The sequence below is a fragment of the Lemur catta genome, chromosome 11 (assembly GCF_020740605.2).
Source record: "Lemur catta isolate mLemCat1 chromosome 11, mLemCat1.pri, whole genome shotgun sequence".
Lineage (NCBI taxonomy): Eukaryota > Metazoa > Chordata > Mammalia > Primates > Lemuridae > Lemur > Lemur catta.
Window position 1 is genome coordinate 5,422,568 of NC_059138.1, and position 23,476 is coordinate 5,446,043.

General features: G+C 49.4%; 2 protein-coding genes across 4 annotated transcripts; one reads left to right on the forward strand and one right to left on the reverse strand.

The window, feature by feature from the left end:
- Positions 1 to 6,270: 6,270 nt before the first annotated feature.
- TMEM176A (transmembrane protein 176A) lies at positions 6,271 to 10,808 on the reverse strand. Of its 3 annotated transcripts, none has more exons than XM_045565028.1 (7): positions 10,521 to 10,808; positions 9,687 to 9,874; positions 9,073 to 9,183; positions 7,953 to 8,009; positions 7,568 to 7,786; positions 6,932 to 7,042; positions 6,271 to 6,562 (listed from the first exon to the last, which is right to left on the reverse strand). In XM_045565028.1, the coding sequence occupies exons 2-7, from the start codon at positions 9,858 to 9,860 to the stop codon at positions 6,521 to 6,523; spliced, it is 714 nt and encodes a 237-aa protein (XP_045420984.1). In that variant the 5' UTR covers positions 9,861 to 9,874; positions 10,521 to 10,808; the 3' UTR covers positions 6,271 to 6,520. The 3 variants fall into 3 exon arrangements, with proteins under 3 accessions (XP_045420984.1, XP_045420982.1, XP_045420985.1); XM_045565026.1 differs by lacking the exon at positions 10,521 to 10,808 and adding an exon at positions 10,409 to 10,497; XM_045565029.1 differs by lacking the exon at positions 10,521 to 10,808 and adding an exon at positions 10,356 to 10,422.
- Positions 10,809 to 10,859: 51 nt separating this feature from the next.
- TMEM176B (transmembrane protein 176B) lies at positions 10,860 to 18,388 on the forward strand. The gene is made up of 7 exons (XM_045565025.1): positions 10,860 to 11,069; positions 13,220 to 13,428; positions 15,671 to 15,781; positions 16,137 to 16,193; positions 16,406 to 16,633; positions 17,501 to 17,620; positions 18,029 to 18,388. The coding sequence occupies exons 2-7, from the start codon at positions 13,225 to 13,227 to the stop codon at positions 18,119 to 18,121; spliced, it is 813 nt and encodes a 270-aa protein (XP_045420981.1). The 5' UTR covers positions 10,860 to 11,069; positions 13,220 to 13,224; the 3' UTR covers positions 18,122 to 18,388.
- Positions 18,389 to 23,476: the final 5,088 nt, after the last annotated feature.

Consider the following 23,476-nt stretch of genomic DNA (forward strand, 5'->3'; position numbering starts at 1 on the left):
TTTGGGTTGAATGCCTCTTCTAATGATGTATAAGAATTCTTCACATGAAATTGCTGCCATTTGACCATTATTGACCTACAAAAAATGGTAGTTTCAACTTACGTTGGTTCAATGAGTGCAGAGGGTCTTCCCAGTGAAGCTGCAGACCTGTGTCTCACTGGCCCAGGGTTGGGGCGGGACTGAGCCGACATCACTGTGGATGCTCGGGCAGGGTGGGCCATGTCAGGGGCTGACTCCAGCTCAGAACTGAAAAGCCTGTTTCCTGAATTGTGTGTCCTGGAGCTGATGAGGTTGGACAGGGAGGAAACTGACCAGAGACAATGGAGCAATAGGAAAAATCCTACCTGCCCTGTAATTCTGGGGCTTGGCGGTAGTCTAATGGCATGATCTGACTATTTGGCTCAAGCAGAGCAAGTGGCATGGGGGATGCCCTGTGGAGGAGATGGGGATGTCATCATTTCTTTCTGTTGGTTGTTTCTTGTTTTACAAGATGGGAAATTTAATGAAAAGTTATAATTCGTCAAATCAGCCAATTGTAAATGCATATGTCATGATATACACACACACGTGTGTCTACATGTATATCTATACATGTATATTCATGGGTACAACATAGGCAGAATAAATTTAGTGTATGGAGGTAGAATTATTAATTGTCTGGACTTTTTTCTTTGTTTATTGTGCTCATTTCATAATAAAATGTATTTGTTTTATAAACAAAAGAAAAACAATAAACCTAAAACAATTCCAGTTTTCAAATTTAGAAAAGTAATAGAAATAAAATTTTATAAATAAAGCAACTGCTCAGTTGATGGAACATTTGTTAACATTTCATAGGAAAAATAAAGCATTGACATTATACATGATTTTATTTTCTAAGAAATTTACCATTTAAAACAAGCAAACAAATTCCTTAATAAAAATAGCATACCCAGAGACCAAGCCCAGCGGTGTCAGTTTACACTGAGCTCTTTCCATTACATCATATTGATATAGAAAACATTTCTTAGTACCTTATAAATTTTACCACAGACATTTAATAACTGTGTCATATCAGTGAAGTGTTTCCTTCACAGGATCTAGTGAGGAAAATAATATAGAAATTTAAAAATATTTATTCAAGACATATAGTGTTACAAATGAGTCTTAAAGGTTTAAAAAAACATTTGCCAGAGAGAGATCATGGGTGAATGAATTTTAAGGCAATAATATCCTGGTAGAGAGAACATTTGCTTTAGCCCCAGAAGGTCCTAGGTTTTGTAAATGTAGTTGATAGAGTCAGGACACACCACCCCAAAATATAGCACCTTGGTATTTGAATAAACAGAAGCAGAACGGTCTCTCTGATCTTTTCCTACACTTTCCCTTAAATCAGACCATAAAAGAATTCTCTTCTAAAGTGATGTCATGATTTCTCGTCCCTTACTCCTCAATGTCACCATGGGTTGGGGGAGGCAGGAAGCCATCCAACCTGTTTCCAGTTCCATTTCCAGTTCTGAAAGCACCTGTCGCATGGGAGGTGTTCATAGATATTTGTTCAACGAATGAATAATTTGCAAAGAATTGCGTAAAAAATTTAATTTTTTCTTGTCTTTTTTTTCCTGAAGAAAACTTTTTTTATAGCCACTAGGTGGCGAAGTTAATCGCATCTAGATGCCTCATAAGAGAAAATTCAGACAGGGACCCAGACATTTGCATTTAAAATCAAACTTGTTCTAATTCTGTTGTTGTACGCGTTAATCATTAAGTTTAAAAAACATATTGTCCTAAGAAACACTGGCAGAGTAAAACTGAACTAAAGACCATGGTAAATTACTTTTTTCTCAAGCTAAAGATGGTATGAGTTTTTCTTCCAAATCAGCCGTTTTATGGCCAGATTGGATATAAATACTTCTCATTCTTCGTTCAGATAAACGAATGTCCACTCAGTTTGTCCTCTGCTCAGAAATGGTCTCTTACTGTCAAAATCTGGCAACTTCCTTCGCCTCTTGCATCTGGAGGATCTGAGTGTGAGAAAACAGCTCCTCTCTGCCAGACCCCCCCTCCCCTGCTGTCCCCTCAACAACCCCGCCTCCTCCCCAACAGCCTTGGAAAGTCCTGAATATTTGAGTTTTCTCTTTTAGGAAGTCAGATGTCACATCACCGTGCCCTTTCATTAGAAAAAAAAATTCAAAAGCAATTTTTGTATTTGAAAATACAGCTAAAGCCACAGACTTGAGGTTCCTGTCTTGATGAGGAAAATGAATATTCACACCTGGAAATAATTTTGGGATGAGATAGAGACAGGCAAATTAATCCCAAACTTATCTCCTTATCATTATATTCCTATTATTATCAATTATCATGATAGTAAAACTGACCTTTTTTTTTTTTCTGTGTACAGTTCTGTGAATTTTAATACCTGAATAGATTCGTGTAACCAACACCATGATCAGGTGAGGCAATAGTACCATCAACTCCCAAGTCTCCCCCGGGCTATACCTTGTCTGTTGCACCCTCCTTGCATCCCTAACCCAGGACACCATTGATTTGTTCTGCATCACTAAGGTTTTTACGTTTTGAGGGTATCATATAAATGTAATCATGTGATATATAACTTTTGGGGACTGACCTCTTTCCTTCAGCATAGTGATCCTGAGATTCATTCTTGTTGTTTTTATCATTAGTTTCTTTTTATTGCAAGCGGTAGTCTAGTGTAGGAATGTTCCTGCAGTTTATCCATTCACCCATGGAAGGACATTTGAGTTGTTTCCAGTAAACACTCACATACAGGTTTTTGTGTAAATAGAGCTTTAATTTTCTAGGGTAAATACCCAGAAGTGTGATCACTGAGTCACATGGTGTAGGCTTCAATTTAGAAGAAGGTGCCAAACTGTTTTCCGGAGTGGCTGGAAAATACTGGACCATTTTGCATTCCTGCCATTGTTCTCGTTTTCTACTTTACCTATTCAAATTGATGTACAGTGGTATCTGATCATGGTTGTAATTTGTATTTACCTATTGCCTAGTGATGTTGAACATCTTTTCATGTACTTATTTGCCATCTGTATAGCCTCTTTGGTGAAGTGTCTAGTCAAGTCTTTTGCTAATTTCCAAACCTTGGGTTGTTTTCTTTGCATTGAGTTTTGAGAGTTCTTTATATATTCTGGATACAAGTCCTTTGACAGATACATGGTCTGCAAATATTTTCTTCTAGCATGTAGTTTGTCTTTTAACAAGCATTTTATAGGTGAACAGTTATTAATTTTTATTAAATCAAATTTATCAGTTTTTTCCTTTTGTGGACCATGTTTTCAGTGTGATGTCTAAGAATTTTTTTCTTAACTTCAGGTCATGAAGATTTTTCCCTGTGTTTTCTTATACAGGCTTTATGGATTTATGTTTTACATTTAGATCTATTATACCTCATATATTAAATTTCCCTACACTGTGAGATTTATGCTCAGGTTAATGTTTTTTTTTGCCTATAGAGGTCCAGTTGTTCCAATACCATTAGTTGAAAAGACCACCCTTTGTCCATTGAATTGCTTGGGTACCTTTATCAAGAATCTCTTGGCTGTATTTGTGTGACTATTTCAGGACTTTCTAGTCTGTTCCACTCATTTAACTCATTTTTGTGTGTGTTCTTCCAGCAATATCACAACGTCTTGTTTGCTATAGCTTTATTAGCAACTCCTAAAATATGCAGAATGATTCCTCCAATTTTATTCTTCCTCTTCAAAATTGTTTTAGTGACTGTAGTTTATTTGCTTTTTCATATACATTTTATAATTGGCTTGTGTATATATATTTACATATATACATAAAAAGTTTCTGCTGGGATTTGATTTGAATTGTGCTAAATCTATAGATATATTTGAGCAGAATTGACATCTTTCCTATGCTTAGCCTGCCAATCCATAAACACAGTATATATGTCCATTAGTAAGGTCTTCTTTGAGACCTTTCATTAGCATTTTGTGGTTTTCAGCATACAGATCCTATAAATAATTTTTCAGACTTATATCTAAGTGTTTCATTTTTTGGAGCTATTGTAAATGATATATTAATTTCAGTTTCCAATTGTACATTGCTAGTATATTGAAGTCTGATGATTTTTGTGTGTTGATTTGTATCTAGTGACCTGGATAAAGTCACTTTTTAGCTCTAGGACTTGTGTGTGTGTGTGTGCAAATTCCTCGGGATTTTCTACACAGGCAATTAATTGTTGTTATGCAAAAATAGGGACAGATTTTCTTTTTCCTTTTTAATATATATGCCTTTTATTTATTTTTATTGCCTTAGTGTACAGGCTAGGACTTCCAGTATGACACTGAAAGGAAGTGGTGGGAGTACACATCCTTTTCTTGTTCTCCGTCTTAGGGCCAGAGCACCCAGTCTTCCACTATTATGAACAATGGCAGCTGTAGGTTTTCAGTAGATGCCCTTTATCAGTTTGAGGAAGTTTCTCTCTTTGTCTAGTTTGCTGAGAGTGGTTTTTTTTTTTTTAAATCCTGTTGCATTTTTTCAGATGATTTTTCTACATCGATTGATATGGTCTTTCTTATTCAGACTCCTCATAGAGGATGTTGGTCTGTAGTTATCATATTTTGTACTGTCTGTCTGATTTTGGTATCAGGGTAATGTGTGAGCTCATAAAATAAGTTTGGAAGCATTTGTTCCTCTTCTGTTTTCTGGAAGAGATTGTGTAGGGTTCATGTTCTTTCTTCTTTGACTATTTGGTAGAATTACCCAGTGAAACCATCCAGGCCAGGAAAATTCTTTTTCAGAAAGTTTTAAATGACGAATTCTATTTCTTTAATAGTTATAAGACCATTCATGTTATCTAATTCAAATTGGTGGTTTGTGATTTGGGGAAATGAATTTATTTCATTGAAGTAGCTAAATTTCTATGTATAGAGTTGTTCATAATACTCCCTTACTATCCTTTTAATGTCTGTGGAACTTGTAGTGATACTGGATATTGATAATTTGTGTAGTTTCTCTTATGTTCTTTGTCACTCTTCCTAGAGGTTTATCAATTTTATTGATCTTTTCAACAAACGAGTTTTTGGTTTCATTGATTTTCCCTATTTTTTTCTGTTTTCTATTTAATCAATTTCTCTTATTTATTATTTCCTTTCTTCTTGGGTTTATTTTGCTCTTCTTTTGCTAGTTTCTTAAGATAAAATTTTAGATTATTGATCTAAGAACTTTCTTTTCTCATACAAACATTTAATACTATACATTTCCTTATTTAGCTGTATCCCACAGATTTTGATAGACAGAATTTTAACTTTTGTTCTGTTCAAAATAATTTCTAATTCTTTGAGACTTCTTCTATCCCTGAATTATTTAGAAGTATGCTGTTTCATTTCCAAGTGTTTGGAGATTTTACCATTATCTTTCTGTTTATTGATTTCCAATTTGATTCTATTATGGTTTAGAGAACATACTCTGTGTGATTTCAATTCTTTTAAATTTGTCCATGTTTGTTTAATGACCCAAGATATGATCTACCTTGTCGAATGTTCCATGAGCACCTGAAAAGAATGTGTATCCTGATGTGGAATGTACTGTAAGCGTAATTAGATCCACTTGCTGATGGTGTGGTTCTGCTCTTCTATATCCTTACTAACTTCTGTCTGTTCATTCTGCCTGTTACTGAGAGATGAGTGCTGATGTGTCTCCACCTATGAATGTGGATTTGTCAGTTTCTCCTTTCAGGTCTAGCACATGTATTTTGAAGCTCTGTTGTTAGGTGCAAACACATTTAGGATTGTCTTGGTAAATCAACCCTTTTTATCACTATATAATGACTCTGTTTATCCCTGGTAATTTTCTTTGCTTTAAAGTCTACTATGGGTGATATTAATATAACCACTACAATTTTCTTTTGATTAGTGTTTGCATGATATATCTTTTCCCATCATTTTTCATTTAACGTACCTGTATCATTATATTTAAAGTGAATTTCTTTTCTTTCAAAGCCTGTGGATGTTGTTACATAAAGCAAATTTCTTAGACATAGCATATAATTGGGTAATTTTTAAAAATCCAATTCTCAAATTGCCAAGCATTTACCTTCTTAAATCTGAGTGGTAGGGAGTGGGGCACAGACTCGGCCCCCTTCATCTTTCATTCCCCAGCACTGGACCTGCGGCCGCAGGACCAGCCTCACAGAGGGTCTAGCTGCAGGGCTGGCCACTCTGGACGCAGGTCTGCTGTGGGCTCATTCTCCACTGCCTTCCCCAGCCAAGTGCAAGTCCCTGAAATAACCGAGCAAGAAGCTGTGAACAGCGTGAGAGTTTATTATCAAATTACTGCTCAGGAGGGGACCGCAGCAGAGCAGAGTGATGAGTGAGCAGGAAATGGGCAAGGGCTGCTATGACAGCAGGTGGAGCAGGGCAGTGGCTGTGGCTGCAGCGGAGACTGGGGCGACTGAAGAGCCTCCTTCCCAGTCTGGTTCTTCTTCCAGGAGTCAGAGGCAGGGCTGTCACTGCAGAAGGGGCGCCGGGCGCGAGGATCAGCAGCGGCAGGGCTAGCTGCCACTCACTTCCTGCAGCTTCTTCTTGTCTCTTTCCTAATAGAGGGAGAAGGGCAAGACCATCCTGACTGGGAGAGAAAGGGTGAATTCTCTCCTCCAGGGCAGCTTGGTTCTGTAGTCAGACAGTTCCAACACTGTCGCCTGGCACCTGACGTGGAGAGCCCCAAGGCCTGGCGTGGATGTGGACTTCCCTCGCTTCCTGGGGTCTTTTACTTAGGGGCCACTTGGTTGGGGACAGGGACTCTCTGGGCTTGGCCACCACTGGGGTGGAAAGACAGGCATAATGCTACTTGGGACTTGTGTAACGGGCCCTTTTCTCCACTCCAAACTATCCATTCTCCATTCCTGTCTCCTCTGAACAGCCCTGCTGCCCCAGACACACAGGCACACACTTTAGGGACTCACCTCCTTACATGGGAGTCTTCTCCAGCAGTACAGCCACAGGGGGACCAGGGATGCCAGAAGCAGCAGAACCCAGACACCCAAGAGCATGGCCTGAAGGCCTGTGAATAGGGCCTGGGGGCAGAGGACCAAGGCTGTAGGCACCAGGGTAACACTGCCTTCCTGCTGTGTCCCCACACTACTCACTGACATGGGTCACTCTTCACCCCTTCATCCCCAAGTTCATGGCTTCTGGAGGGGGGTAATGTACCCAGTGTGCAGAATGCAGCCAGAAACTCCTCACTGGGCCAGCATCCTCACCTGCACAGTGTTGGGCTTGGGCTACGATTTGACTCCCTGATAACCTCTAAGACTTGAGAGGTCAAAAAAGAACATTCATTTTGCATCTCTTCAGCACTCACACACTTGCAACATGGGTTCAGTTGTTATTATGTTAATAATGTCTGTATTTACCACTAGTCTGTAACACCCACGATTGCCGGAGCTTTTTCTGCTTTGTTCAGTGCTGTGTCTTTGGTGACAATAATGAAGCTTGGAGCAGAAGAGGCAACACCTATTTCTGGTGGCAAGCCTGACTCTGGCCCCAGCCTGGCCCTCCCTGCCCAGCACCTGCTGCTGCCCCTCCCCTCGGCCACCTACCTGCAGCATGTTCATGTAGGAGGTGCACAGGTGTAGCCGTCTGACTTCTTCTGGACTCTGGGTGCTGGGGGGTGGGGTGTACCAGCGCCCTGACCGGGAGTCACAGTTGCAGATATAGTCTCCATAACCATAGCCATACTGGAAACTATTGGTCCCAAATACAATAGCAGCAATGGCTGTGGAGAAAGCTGCCAGTGCCAGCAGGGTCCTCAGCAGGGCCTGGGGAGGGAGGAGCCAGAGGAGACCTCAGTGATTCAGTCTCTCCCAGAGCCCAGTCCGGGGGAAAGAGGGCAAGGCCCAGTGGAGCCGGTGTATGGAGGGGCAGGAGCTTGGGGTGGCCTCCAGCCTGAGCCTGGTTCCCTCCCCTGCTCTTTCCTGAACTCACCCAGCAGATGCCACCATGTTTCTCATAAATGAAGGCGACAGCTCCAGCCAGCACAGCCTAGGGAGAGATTAAGCCAGGAGCAGGGTTAGCACAGGAACTGCAAATCCCCTCCCATTGCCTGCTTCTGTTTTCCTAGTAGCCCCTGCAGAGGGAGCTGACACGTGGCCAGGCCCTCCCCAGCACCCTCTACATGGATGGGCTCATGGGTACCAACTTCTGTGCTAAGATAACTGTTGAGGGTGTTGAGTCTGGATCAAATTCACGAGGCTGCAGAACACTGTTTCAGTGACAGCAGACAGTGCTGTGGTCAAGCCAGGCACTCCCTCCTCCAAAACCTTCCTTTTTAAGCAACACCAAGTACTTTATGAAGGGTCCAGGGATCTTCTGGATGGAAGTCGTAGTGTGCTGGAGAAGCTGTCGGTGCAGCGTGAGTCTTTGGGCTGCCTGGGGTCTAGATGCCTACCAGTGCTCCAGCAGTGCACCCAGCTGGGCTGGAAGAGCAGGAAGTCTAGTATATCCCACTGGACAGACGGATCCAAATCCACCTGGCTACTCTGTAACTAATCTGCATGTTTTTGCCATTGGATGGATAAAGATGATTACTTCTGGCTCCTCTCTCAATAAGTATGTGTGTTTTGCTGATATTCTGAGAGTGTGGGTGTGTCCAAAGGTGGCTCCATCCTACCAAGCTCCTGTGCAGACTGCACTGCAGACACTAATCCCCGATTCCCACTGTGTGCAGGACCTGCAGAGGACAATGGGAATAACCAGGAGGTGACACTTCCTTGTGGATCACATATTGTTTGGCACATCCTGCCTCCCCTCTCAACGCAAGCATCTGCAGGTTAGCAGGTCCTTAGACCCTTAGTTGATATTTGCTGTCGAAGGTGCGGACAGGCAGCCAGCTTGGTGGGAGAAGCACTGGGCAGGGAATCCGGAGAGCTGACCATGTGGCTTTGGACATGCCACCACTTCCCTTGGCAGGGAATGGGCCTGGATAATCAGGGTCTTCTCAATGGCTAGTGTTCTGCGGCACGTGGAAGGTGGTGGTATGAAGGCAACAAGGGCAGCAGCACCTCCACCTCTGACTGGAGCTCAACCTCCCACGTGCCCGACTCACCACAGCGCCTGCCCAGATGGCAGCTCCGGAGCAGAGCAGGAGGGAGTAGTTGCAGATATAGAGGAATCCTCCCAGGACCCCACTCAAGACCCCCAGCACGATCTGCACCACCTGAAAGACAAAGGGCCTAAGAACCCAGCTCCCAGATGCCTGGGCACACAGGCAACCTTCTGCCACCAAGCCCTAGGGGCCTGCCCCTCTCAGTACCAATGGCTAAAACCCAGGAAAGAGAAAGGGGGTGGGGGAGGGGGAAGCAGAGGAGGGAGAGGGAGGGGGGAGGGGTAAGGGAGGGAGAGAGGAGAGGGAGGAGGAAGAGGAAGGAAAGAGAAGGGGAGGCCAGCACAGGGACGAAGAGAGGCTGCCCTTCCTGAGTGTGGCCGAGGGAAAGACGGACTCAGGGCTCTGTGGACTGGCTGTGCACGGCCAGCAGCTCCTTGCGGCCCTTCAGTGTGAGCTCCCTCCCCGCAGCTCCTGCTGAGGAGGCCAGGAGAGCTGCCCTTTAAGTCAGAAGACAAGCTGGCTCTGCGTCCATTCAGAGAGAGGCTGGCAGAGTGTGTGCATGGCAAGGAGAGAGCCCTCCCTTGGCCGGCCGTGAGGTCAGCAGCCACACTCACCCATGAGGCCACCAGCAGCCGGCTGCTACCTGGGGCTTTGCCAGCTGGGGGCTGCAGCCAGGAGCATCCGCTCAGCAGGGACTTGACCAGGGCCGACTCCTGGTGGATGTGCACGTCGATGTGGGTGAGCTGTGGGGCCTCCGGGGCCAGCTCACCACCCTCTGTCATCCCCATGGCCAGGGACACCTCTGAAGGAGGAAGGGGGCAGCAAGGAGGAAGAGCTGACAAGATTTTTACACATTTCATTGGAGCTGGGGAGGTCAGGGGCCAGTGGGGGCTCAGGGACACCGAATGGCTGCCCCTGGTCACAAGGCTGCCCTCCTGGCCCCCTCTGAGGGCATCTGTCAGGGCACCCTGACCCTGCTGGGAGTGTGAGACTGCTGAGCCTTCTGGAACCTGCCCCTTAGCCCCAGATCTGCTCTGTCCCCCTCCTCCTCCTCCCAGGGCCCTGGAGTCTGGGTCAAGCAGTGTCCCACGCCCCCACCTCTCACCCCTCTGTCGTGCTCACCCCTTGTGACAATGCCGCCCGCCTCTTCGGAGCCCAAGCCTGGCTGCCTGCGGAGCTCCCACTACAGCAGCTGTGCCCTGGCTGGGCTCCGGGCCCCAGCCCTGACCGCCCTCTCTGCTAATGGCCCCTCCGCGCCCACGGCCTGCTCCCGCCGGCCCTACCCCGGGAAGGACTGAGCTGCAGCGCAGACGAAGGTCAAAGGCCAAGGGAGCACCTGGTCTCTCTCGGGCCATCTCTGGAGTCACATCCCTGTGCGGGGACCCTCCTCCTTCTCCAGCGTGCTACAAGGGCGCAGGGTAGGGCTGGGGCGTGGGGCGCCGCCTCACCTGCTGTCCTCGGGCCCGCGGCGAGAGTGCGGGCGAGAGTGCGGCGCAGGGCGGGGGCGAGGACCGCGGCCGGGCGGGAGGCGGGGAGGACGGGGGAGGAGCGGCTTCCGCCCGCGGTTTCCTGGCAGCCGGCTGGGCCCAGGGACCCCTCTGGGGCTTTCCAGCGGCCGGTGGGTCACTGGGCTCCGCCGCGGGAGGTGGGGAGCGCGAGGGGGGCGGCCTGGGAAGGCCTGAGCTTGTCCTCGCCGCCGCCGCCGGGCCAGGGCTTTCCGGACCAGGGTGGGCCTGGCTGTGCGTGTGCGCGCCTCGCGTGCCGCCTGCAGTGACCGCGCGTGAGTGTGCGCGCCTGTGCGCGCGGGCCCCGCCTGCTCCCGTAGATCGTCTGCTGGAGACCGAACCCCCCTGCGGGCCCCTCCGCCCAGCTGTTTGCCGGGAACTCGCTGGGCCCGGGCCAGGCCTCGCCCTCCGCCCCCGCCCTCCCGCCGAGGGTCCGCAGCTCGGGTCGGCTCCTGGCAGCCCCGCTCTGCTCCGGCTCCGGGAGAACTGCAGGTGAGGCGGGGCCTCCGCAGCCCGGGTGGCCCCTTCCCAGGGTCTCTCTTGCCGCAGCACCCCTCTCTAGAGGAGTCTCCAAGACCACCCCCCAAGCCCCATCCTGTCCACGGGATGCCATTCTTCCTGCATTCCTGGTTTCCCGCAGGACTCGCGTGGGTGGGAGGAACACGCTAGATGGGGATGTTACCCCAGGAACGTGGCTGGGGAGGGGAGGCCGGTGCCTGGCTGGGTGGACGAGGCTCCTTTGCGACCGACCGGTGCCCTAAGGTGGAATGGCTGCGGGGACGGCGGGCCCAGGGCCTGGCAGGGGTGCTGGCCTCTTTCCCCAGCTCCGGGCCACGGAGGAGCTGGGCAGAGAAAAGTGACCCGGTGGCGGGGAAGAGCCCCACCACCTGGAGCCTCGGCGGCTGGGGAGGGGAGTCTTCGCGGCTGGCCAGGTTCAGATCCTGCTCTTCAGGGGAAGAGCCGGGCGAGGCAGGTTGGGGTTTGGGTGGGGCGAGGGAAGTGGTGGTACCGGGCTGGAGCCCGAGGCGTGCAAGGTCTGGCAGGAATCAAAGGAATCAAGGCTGAAGTTCCTTTTGTGTGTCTGTTCAGTCTGAATCTCCTTTGTGTATCTGCAGAATTGTCAAACACCTGTCTTTTTTTGGAGATAGAGACTTGCTCTGTCACCTGGGCTAGAATTCTGTGGCTTCAGCCTAGCTCACAGCAACTTCAAACTCCTGGGCTCAAGTGATCCTCCTGTCTGAGCCTCCCCGGTAGCTGGGACTACAAGCGTCACTACCACGCCTGGCTAATTTTTTCTATTTTTAGTAGAGAGAGGGTCTCGCTCTTGCTCAGGCTGGTCTTGAACTCCTGACCTCAAGTCATCCTTCCACCTTGGCCTCCCAGAGTGCTAGGATTACAGGTGTGAGCCGGCCCCTTAAACACCTGTCCTTTTTAACGCAAATGAGGCCAGGTGGGTGAAAGAGTGAAACTGCTCTGAAAAGTACGTAGAGCACAAATGGGAGGTGTTATTAGAGTTGTTATTAATATTTGATTTAAACTGTGATACTTAACCAGAATGCCCCTTAGAACTGCCTATGCAGGATTTAATCTGAAGGTAGACAAATTGATTCTAAAGTTTACATGGCGAAGTAATCTAGCAAAAGTGGCGGAGACAAGTCTGAAACAAAAAACTAACCGTCAGAGGATCGTGTAACAGCCCAATTAGATATTAAACTCTGTACTTAGAATTAAAATTGTGGTAACAATGCATGACTCAGACGTACCAATGGGCAGAATATAAAGACTAGAATAGGCCTAAATTCTTATGGGAATCTATTTGCTAAGGAGAGAATTTTAAATCAGTGAGAAAAAGATGATATATTCCGCAAATGGAGCCACGCCCTTCAGAAATTGACCATCTGAACAGCAACAGCAACAACTTGGATCCATGTCTTCCAACTTAAGAAATAAATTCCGGATAAATCAACATTTAAAAGTGAAAACTGAAAGCATATAACCACTTAGAAGAAAATATGGAAGAATTATTTTAAATCTTAAAATGGGGAGTCCTTTAAAAGTGTGATATAAAACCTAGATGCCAGAAAAAGAATGAAACTTTGATTATATAAAAATACAAGCAAAGTAAAAAAATAAATCACAAATTATAAAGAAATATTTGAAACTCATATCACAGATGGTAATCTTTTGAATACACAGAGAACTCTCCTACAGAGCAAAAGAAAACAAAACAGAAAGGACATGGGACACAAATGGGGAGCTCACAAAAGAAGAAATAAATATGGCCCTTAACATAAGAAAAGAAGATTAATCTCACTCATAACAGGAGAACTACAAATTAAAACTGTACTGAAATAGTTACAGATAGCAGATCAGTGGTTGCATGTGACCAGTGGTTGGGGGCTTTCCTGGGCAGGGGTACTAGATAATCTTGGGAAGGGGCCAAAGAATGTATGTGGTGAACAGCTCTAGAAGTGATTCAGATTTACATCCCAGATTAAGGTCACTGTGACATTGATATCTGTACTGGAAGACCCTTTGGGTCTTGACAAGGAGACCATTTTCTCTCCCCTCACCCGCGCTGTGTATTTCTTTTACCTTACCTAGTTCCCAGACGTCACTTCTCTAGCTCTTCTTCCCCGCAGGCACGATGGACCAGAACATGGTGACTGTGAATGGAGTTGCTGTGGCCTCTACGTCGACCCAGCCCACCCAGATCAACATCCACATCCACCAGGAGTCAGCTTTGTCAGAACTGCTGAAAGCTTTGGGTTCCCTGAAGCAGTTTCTTTCTTGCTCTGGGAATACTAGGCCTTCCAAGACCAGGATAAGCCATGAGCAGCTGGCTCTAGGGGTAAGAGTGGGCTGGCAGGTGGATGAAGGAGGTGACAAGGATGGTGGGGTTGGAGCCAATTAAAATACAGAGCCAAATCTCTGAAATTAAAATGTTTCATCTGCAAGGAAAGAATTGCAATTCAGGGTATCCACACAAACCACGTGATCTTCAGTATGTTTTTAGAACAAAGAGAAGGTTAGAGGTTTATAAAAGGAGAAATGTTCCATGTTGTTCTTCAGGAAAGTTAATTGGCACCAGGAAGGTCTGGGGAGCTGGCCAGGTCTGACGGGTGAGTGACGGCGTGGGTACAGCTGTTCTGAGAGTCCCAGCAGGTTGTTTCAGCAGCCACTCTTGCCGAGAATTACATTTTTGGAGCAACGTTTTGTGTCCTAAGTGCTTTTTCCTTCTGGCTTCCAGACTCTGTTTTAGTTGCCTGTGACAAGATTGACCCAAGTTGTATGACTAACTTTCACAGTGGAGACTCTCCTTCTTCAATGGGATGGAAAAAAAGGCAAGGGTTGGATCCCTATGAGGAGGGACATGAGAACTCACTATAGCTCATCTTGTATAGGAAGAGGTGTTGGAAGTTTCCCCACAGAGATTGGTATTAAAAGGAATAATTAACCTCTTTGGTTCAGAGGGGTCTGTCTCCATCAGAGGTTGGGTGACAGGAAGAACCTCTGGCGGCTGTTCATGCAGTTTCCCTGACCCCGCATGCACTGGGGGCTTGCAGGTGCAAGGCTGTGTGCAGGGCACTTCAGGGAAAATTACAGAGAGAACCCCCAGGCTATTTCCTACAAATGTTTAGCATTCATCAGAAGGGGTCCGGTACCTACCCAAACAACTAGAATTAAAGGTAGATCAGGTGAGGTGAGCAACCAGGAACACACCTGACGTCCTTGGGGGCAGGAGGACCCCTGGACCTGAGTGGAGGAGTAGTGGCTTTCGACAGATAGAGATGGAAGGTGGAAGAAAAATAATCCCAGCTTAGGGAATGGCAGGAGGAAAGTCAAAGAGGCCAGAAAGCACAGGGCAGCTCCGCAGTAGTGAAGAGCAAGGAGGCTGGGCTGAGTGGTTGACGAGGGGCCATGTTGCCGAGAGCCTTGAGGGACAGGGCGAGGAGTCTGTCCTGAACCAGCTCCAGCAGTGGGAAGGCTGTGGCTAGATTCTCAGCAGGAACCTGGACTCTGGGCTGCTTCAGAGTTGGGAGGTGTCCAGGCAGGCAGTATGGAGGATCTGCTCTTGTGTGATCATAGCAGAAGTGGTGAGGAAAACAGGAGTCTAAGTCCTTTGTAGATAGGGTTTCCATGCGTTGGGAGTGAATGGGTTTGGGATATAAGGGAAGAGTCCAAAAACATGCAGAGGTTTGAAGTGTGGGTGACCAGGAGATTGGGGGGCAGACATCAGAGGTGTGTGTGGGATGGTGTGAAATTTGGATGTGACAGATCTGAGATGCTGGCAGGACATGCAGGTGGTAATGTTCAAGAGGCTGTGACAGTTGGGTTCTCCAGGAAGTAGAGGCTGAATGGGAATTAGGTGTGCAGATGGTTTATTTCATTTCAGGTGTAACACCCCTGAAATGAAAAGATGGGGGCGCAGGCCTGGGCAGAGGGAGCCCTCAGGCTGCAATGCAGACTCTGCCAGCCAGTGGGGAGCTCCCTGGCAGAGACTGCCCATCGCAGGGCTCCACGTTGGGTAGAATGGCCTTGAGCCACTGCCTTGCTTAATTATTTTCTGGGGTGGGGCGGGGCTTCCCTAAAGAGTGTGCCCTCAGCTGGAAAGATAAGGCTGACCCTGAAGGGGCTGACAACGGTTGGCTCTCAGCACCCACACCCCTTTGTTGGAGAAGGTCTTGGCGGTACATTTTGTGTCTGCCACAGAGCCCTCAGAAATCTGTGTTTGGATCTGAAGGTTAGGGCCAGAGGCTGAGCTCAGGCTGAGTTTGGCTGGGTGATGGGACTCCCATGGGAAAACAAGGAGGAAGAAAGTGGGACTACTTAGGTGGGCTGAGGAAGAGCTGAAGTTGGGACGAAGTAATGGAGAATAAACAGGCAAGCCTACAAGAGGGATGAGGGGAGACCCAGGCCGGTGCAGCCTCATGGATGTTAAGGGAACAGAACCTTCCAGCATCGGAGCTGTGGAGAGGTCAAGGCAGAGGAAGAGGAGGGGGACCGCCTGGCTGGGAGCTGGGCAGCAGCTCCTGGGGCTGTGGGGCACGTGGGCTCACGGGCGGGGTCTGGTTTCTCATCCTGTCTTGCAGGTGGCTCAGATACTGCTGGGGGTCGTGAGCTGTGCCCTCGGGGTGTGTCTCTACTTCGGGCCCTGGATCGAGCTTCGCGCCTCGGGCTGCGCCTTCTGGGCAGGGTCTGTGGTGAGTGGGGACAGGCCGTGAGCACTGCAGGCGGCGAGTGGTTCCGGGCAAGGAGAAGGTTCCTTTGGATCCAGCAGGGCCGGGGATTTGGGGAGCGCCCAAAGACTCAGGTGCAAGTAAATGTCTTGCCGTGAGGATGCTGCCTCGTGGGGCGGGTGCAGCCCCGCTGCTCCATTTCTCCTCTCCGGCAGAGTCGGGAAGGGGGCAGTTGGGCCTGGAGTCCTGTCCGTGCGCTGGGTTCCTTGCTTGTCTCTCGGGCACCGCTTCAGACCGGCTGTTGTGGGAACTGTGGGTGGAGGGGTGGTGGGAGACCAATCAGGAGAGTACGTCGGAGGCCTCTTTCTTCTCCTCCCAGGCCATTGCAGCCGGGGCCGGGGCCATAGTCCATGAGAAGCACCGGGGCAAACTTTCGGTGAGTCTCAGATGTCTCTGTCCCCCACTCTGTCCATCCACTCCCTCCTGTGTCTGTCTATTGTTTTATCTTCTACTTTTTGATTCCCAGTATCCTGGGGTCTTTCCCAGAGAGGCGGGGAGGGTTTCCTGGACAGGGGCTGGGGAAGAGAGATGGGTTTGAGGCGGGGACTTCACAGCTCTGCATCTGTGTCCTGACCCTCTCTCTGCTAGGGCTGTGTATCCTTCCTGCTCACCCTGGCTGGCATTGCTACGGCCGTGGCTGCTCTTGTCCTCTGCGTGAACAGCTTAACCTGGCAGACCGATGGCTTCTTCTACATCGACTCTGTGTGTGATTGCCCAGGGTCTGTCGACCCCACCACTGGGTACATATGGAGGCGGACGATGGACCACTCAGACTGGCGGGAGGAGCAGTGCCGGGCCTACATGAGGATGCTGGTGGTGAGAGCCGGGGTCCAGTCTTCAGGGCCCCGTCACAGCCCTTTGCTCCCGAGGTGCTGGGGCCTGGAGAGCACAGAAGCGTAGGCTTTCCCAGCTCGGACCTCTCCTTAGGTCTCTGCTCCAGGAGGTTTTCACTTAAGCTGAAGACATTTCTCAGACCCTCATGGCATGAAGGTTCTCTGAATCAAAGGGGATAGAGAGCAAAGAGGAGGCATTTCAGAGAGGAGCTTGTGGGCCACCGTCTGTCTTTTCTTGTGTGGGGGTGTTCCAGTTTTCTATTGCTGAATTAAAAACCACCCCAAAATGCAGCAGCTTAAAACTACAATTTATTGGTAATTCTCACAGTTCTGTGAGTTGACTGGACTCAGATGGGCAGTTGCAGTCAGATGTCATCTGGGGGTGAAGTCATCCAGTGCTCGACTGGGCCGGATGGCAGCTGGGGCTGCCAGCCAGAGAGCCTACAGTGGCTTCTCCCTGTGGCCTTAGCTCTAGCATGGTAGCTGGGTTCCAGCAGGACCACCCCAGCTGTGAGCATTTCAAGCGGTAGCAAGTGGAAGCTGTCAGGCCAGTTAAGGGCTACTTCTGTCACCATACAGAGCCACTTTCATTGTGGCCAAAGCAGTCGCAGGTGCTTCTGGATTCTAGGGGGTGGAGAAGGAGACTCCAGTTCTTGCTAGGGAGTGATGGGTCCCACTGCAGACAAGCAGATGGGATGGAAGCTGTGGCTGCCCCATGGCTGGGAAACGCAGCTGCCGTGGTGGGTCGGAGCTGGCCGGGCAGTCCGTGCATGGTGACGAACAAGGTGGTGGTGCGGGCAGAGTTGGCGGAGCCACCTCCTAACTATCTTTTTTGTTCCTTCATCTCCAGAACTTGTTCCTAGCAATCCGAGCCCTGCTCCTGGCTGTCTGTGTCCTGGAGGTTATCGTGTCCTTGGCTTCCCTGGGACTGGGTCTTCGAAGCCTGTGTAGCCAGAGCTCCAGGCCCCTGGTGAGTTGTCTGTGGGGAGCCTCTGGGCAGCGAGCGCCTGGGCGGTGGCAGTGAGGGTGCAGGAGGAGCCCCGGGGCCAGGAGCGCCCGCCCTCAGCCAGCAGCTCCTCCCTCTGCAGTCTGGGGAGTGCGACCCCATCACTACAGCGGGGGCAGGGCAGGTGGCCCTGCTGCTGCCCCTTCCTCTGTTCCGATCTCCTGCTTTCCCAGCCACTCTGTCCTAGGTGTGTGGGTACTTGTCTGACGCCCCTTCCTCTGCCACCTTGCCCTATTGGCTTGGTCCATGCATGTTTTCTGTCTCTTTCCCTTCTTTCCTCTTCTTGGTTTCCAAGTTCTAGGAAGCTAACTCTGCCTCCATCCCTTTTTCTGCAAGGATTAATGTTTTATTCTGTTTTTTTTTTTTCCCCAGAATGAGGAAGAGTCAGAGAGGAAACTATTGGGGGAGAATTCAGTCCCCCCCTCCCCCACTAGGGAGAAGACCCCGGCTACCATCATCCTGTGAGCTGCCAGAGACCCTGCTGAGCCCCCTCTTGTGTCATGTCCTTGTCCTCAGCAGCCCAGGGCTCCTCAAGGGGAGTATGGTGCATGCTGCCCAGGGCCCTCCCAACCCCGTCCTTGTGCTTGTGCCCCACTGGGCCACTGTCCTCCCCCTTCGTCCTCCCCCTCACAGTCCACACCCACGGCTCGCACTCCAGGGTTCGCAAATCCATGAACAGATATTGCCACATTCCCCCAATGCTGATTAAAAACAAACAACCAGGAAAAGCAATTTTGCCCAGGAAGGTGTGGTCTCTCTTTGTTTATACACCTGGTTTGGTGGGAAAGACCTTTGTGTTGGTAGGAATGGAATCAAACAAGAGCTGATTTATCCCATGGAAGCAGGGCCCAGTAAGACTAAATTTAATTACGTTCTGCTCTACATCCCAAAGGCAGAACTCCTTTTTATGATTTCCTTCCATCCAAGGTAAAGTGAAAGCAACTGTAGTGTGCTTAGAATCTTTCTACTCACTGAGGTGGTGTCAGCCGCCGCGGCTTTGACCTGCTGTAGGCTTTTACGGAACTGTGTGGAGCACAAGCCACATCTTCCCCTCTCCCTCCCTGCCTGCTTCCTCTTTTTTCTTTTTGCAGTAATTGGTGTTGGTTCTCTCTCTCTCTCTCTCTCTCTCTCTCTCCACAGACACACACACACACACACACACACACACACACACACACACACACGCCCCTACTGTTCTTCACATTCACTGTCAATGATACCAATTTGTTTTTTACTTTTTTCATTTTCTTTATATATATATAAATACATAATATAGATATACAGATGTAGTCATGTCTGAAGGGCAGGAAAGCAGGTTGGGCTTCATGGAATCTCCAGGAGGTGGGTGTTATTCCTTAGCAGTCCCACAGGGAAAGAACTGGTGTTCGGATCCAAGCAGGTTGGCTCCAGAGCTGCCCTGTGTCCTTGGGGAAGCTGGGCTGGACCTGGCAGGGCCACTGCGACATGCAAGGGGCCCAGCGCACACGCGGAGCTTCCAAGCACGGCCTGCGAGGAGGCCGTGCTGCTCCGCCCAGGGCTCCCACCAGTCTGTTATTGGAACATTTGTAGATAAGCCTGTGAGATGGAAGCTCAGAGTATGGACGGGGCAGCAGTCACAGCCTGAGAGGCAGAGCCAGTGTGCCACCTGGCAGAACACATTTTTATAGAAACACAGCCACACCCATTAGTTTACACATTGTCTTTAGCTGTTTTTGTGCTACGAGGGCAGAGACGAGTAGTCTTAACAGAGACTGAATGGCTCACAAAGCCTGAAATATTTACTATCAGGCTTTTTATGAAAAAGTTTGCTGACCGCTGATGTAGAAGATTGCAGTGGAGGGAGTGGTAGCTCTACTTGGTGGCCGGGGCGTGTGGAGAGCTCACGAGTCCTGGCCTAGAGGAGCCAGCCCTTGGATGAGTAGCAGGTGTGAAACCAAGAGTCTCCCAATCTCCGAGAGTCTAGAGCCCACACATGATCAGTCAGACACACTTGGGACCCCAGCAGTCCCCAGCCCATCCCAAATAAGGAAGAAGTTAGAGCCTCAAAGGCATCTAGAACGGCCTGCACCTCGTTTATTTTACCCCCAGTAGTGAAGTAAGGAAGCCCCTCATTCTGGGCTAAACAGGAAAATGTACATGTAGCTGCACCCAGAAGCCCAGCTGGGTTGAGATGGATGGTGTGTAGGGATGAGGGACCCACTCAAAGGGAAGGGCCTGGGAAGTGCCACGTAGGCTTCAGGAAAAGCCTCCGCCAGGGTCTCTCCTGTTTCTGCACGTCTTGTGAGCAGCGACACCGAGTGCCTGTGTTCCAGACCGTCTTTCCAAAGATGTTTGCGCCTCCTAGTGAGCAGCCTTGGAAAATACTGACTCCCTCTGGAGCAAGGAGGGAGTCTCCCAGTCTACTCTACACTGCAGCATGGAGAGAGTGGTGGACCTCAGGCCTGACAAGTACCAGAGTCCTTGAAGAGGGGGAGGGCACCATTCTGTGCACTTTGGGGTGGGGTGGGAGTTTAGGGCTGAGTTTTGTCCCCCCACCCCAAATTTGTATGTTGAAACCCTAATCCCCAGTAGCTCAGAATGTGACTGTATTGGAGGTAATTAAGTTAAAATGAGGTCACTAGGCTGGGCCCTAATCCAATGACTGGTGTCCTTATGAGAAGAAGCAGTTAGGACACAGACACCCCAGAGGGGTGACCATGTGAGGGCACAGGAGAAAGATGCCACCTACAAGGCAAGGAGAGGCCTCAGAAGAGCCCTGCTGTTACCTTAGTCTCAGACTCTGGCCTCTAGAACCCCGAGAAAGGAAATTTCTCTGATTTAAGCCCCAAGTCTTTGACACTTTGTTCCAGCAGCCCTAGGCAGCCCTAGCAAACCCACATGCTGGGAGCAAACACCCCCGCACCCTCTTCTCCAGTCCCTACCCGGTTTACCGTTGGGAACTCCTATCCAGCCTCAAGCCTCCCACAGAGGAGTGCCTCTGATGGTTTGACACCACACCTACGTTTGCCAGGGCAGAAAGTACAGCTCCCTGGGGCTGGCGTTCCCGGGCAAAGACATAGCTATCGTCACGTGGGCCACTGTGTCACTCAGCATTGGCTGATCCTGCTGCCCTATCCCCTTCCTCTACATCCAACCTCTCATGAGCTCCAGGACATCTCCCCACACCCCAGTGCTGCCTTAGTAGCACACACCTTCTTCTTTCCTCCCCAAACCTCTGGTGTAATCTCACAGGCATTTCTAGTACAATGTCTTCTAGGACAATTTCTAGTAAACCTCATGGGCTTTTCTAGTGTAGTCTCTTCCAGGAGCTCAGATGCTAAGGTGAAGAGCAGCTTCCGGGGTTCTCAGCTTTAGATTTTAGCCCAGAGAGCCAGAGGCCCAGGCATGCTTCTGACATGTCTTCCCATCAGGGGTCCAGCCACGTGGTCGAAGAGAGGAAGGAGAAATACTTGGAAAGTGGGGGGTGGTGGTGTCCCAGTCAGTTATCCTATCGCAGCACTCCTGGTTCCCCCTCAGTGTCCTCTGTCCCCTGGAGCAGGGCCTGAGACTCTGCCCTTTTGGTTTCCACTTAGGGCAGATGGCTCTGCTACCCCAGAGGGGGACTTTGTGGGAGGCGCCCTATCTCAGATTGGGCTTGTCTGTTCCTTGGGGTGTTTCACTGGAGCAGATGAGGTGGAGGAGAGAGAAATGTGGCTGGGAGAGTGAAGGCGTAGGAAACCCACCTAGCCCCTGAGATCTTAGGCCTTTGGGGGTAGGGGCAGCTCACAGCCACCCAAGGGATGGCATGATGCTGACCCGTTGGCATTGGCAAAGCAGGTGTCTGGGTCATGCCCAGCCGGGAGTGGAGGGAGGGAAGATGTCACAGTTTCTGGGCCCCCAATCCCCTGCTTCTCCATGGGCTGGGAAAAGGCTATGTTAGCCCTGTACCCAATCTCATGAGAAGTATTAATAAATATTTGCTCAATAAACAAAAAAAAATTTTTAATGGGAAAAGTTTTTTTTTTCACTTGTGTATATTCTGTAAAAGGAAAATTTTGGCAGCCAGTGGGTGGTCTAAATTCCTGCTGCAAGGGCAACCTCGGAGCTTCCTATAGATGCAAAATGTCTCCCTGACCTCAGATCTGCGGAGTCAGCACTTGCATTTTCACAAGATCCCAGGAGCTCTGTGTGCCCAGCAGGTTTTGAGGAGCACTGGAGTAGACACCACAGCCAGGCGGCTTGCAGGGAAGAATTCAGATATGGAACGAGGCCCCTAGAATTGAGTCTCTTTGTTTTAATTCTTTTCATGAATTTCTTAACCTTGGAGTTTTAAAAAGGAATTTTCGTGATAAGCAACACTAAAATTGCAAGTACAAGGAGGCATCTTCACTTTCTTCCTTAGCTTAAGATAGTATTAATTTCTGTGCTTCCGTGTTTCTAAGCTAGTCCTTTTATGGCCAGATTGGATAGAAATTCCTTTCCTTTTTTATTCTGGTAAACAAATGTCAACTTGGTGGGGTGGTTTTTTCCCCCCTTTTTTTAGGTTGTTGCATGAAATGGTCTGTTTCTGTCTGGCAACTCCTTTCCCCCCTCCCCCTGGAGTTTCCCCGGTCTGCTAGGGAAGGTGGTCTCCCGTGTCTGACCCGCTGCCCTCCTCACTTCCTCTATTCCTGCCCCCCCCCCACCCCCTCTCTCCCTCCCCTGCTGTGAATAGACTTAGAAGTTTGAATCTTGTTTTTCTTTTCTGTAGAAAATCAGATGTCACAGTCCTCCCCTCTGCTTTTGTGTGGAAAAGCTGACAGCTTTGTACAGCTCAGTCCCGGTGGTGAAACTACACGGGTACAGAGGGACAGGGCCGCCCCGCCCCGCCAGGAGGCCCAAGCCTGGTTACGCGGAACATATTTACTGAAGGATTTAAAACCATCCAGAGTATAAACAGGAAATGGTTTCATGTTTTTCTTCTAGTCACTGCTTTTAGTGGTGTTTTGTTAACTTGCCGTCTCCTCATCGAATCTTGGTTCCTTTAACATCAGGACCAGATTCCACAACTAGGTCATTAAAATGGCCCCACATTTGGCTATCTAGGCCCTGTCCTACTCATTTTAAAAACTGCTGTCATCAGAGCTAGCTCTCCCCCCTGTTGGAGCAGACCCTGGATGGACTAGGAGGAGTGGGGGAGGCACGTGTGGTCGGGTGAGACTCCTCCCTTCCTTTCCCACTGGTCCTCCCTCTCCACTCCCAGTGGGGACAGGGAAGAGGGGCAGGGGGCAGGGTTTCTGTAAGGGACGGGAAGGCTGCAGAGGGGATGGGTGTCTGGGCTCAGCCCAGAGCCAGCAGACGTTTGTGACCTTTGCTCAGGTGGAGGGTGGTGTCTAGTTTTATTGCTCAATCTGGGAATTTCCCTGCCCTCTGCTACAGTATTAGCTGCCTGGGTCAATCAGGAAATCTTCCAGGAAAAGTAGATCCAAAGAAGGGAAATATGCAACGGCAGGAAGGGCAGGGCTTTCCTGCAGCGGGAAAATTCTTTAGCCCACCTCTTGCCCCTGCACAACCAGTGCCAGAGTCTGATTTACAGAAGTTTCCAGCTGACGGGGTGAGGTCCCACGGCCTCAAACACCACACATGACCTGGAGCCTCAGATCCAAAGAAGTGTGCACGTAAAAAATTGCAACTGTTAGGAAAACTGTCAACTTTACAAAAACAAATTCCCTTCTAAAGTAGAGGAAGACATACAATTGTTCATTTTTGCTGGGTGCTGCTGTGAACTTCTTCAGGATTCATCTCGTTCAACTCCCTCCCCGACTCCCCTCTTTCTTTCCGGTTCACTTTGTTCCTCCCTCT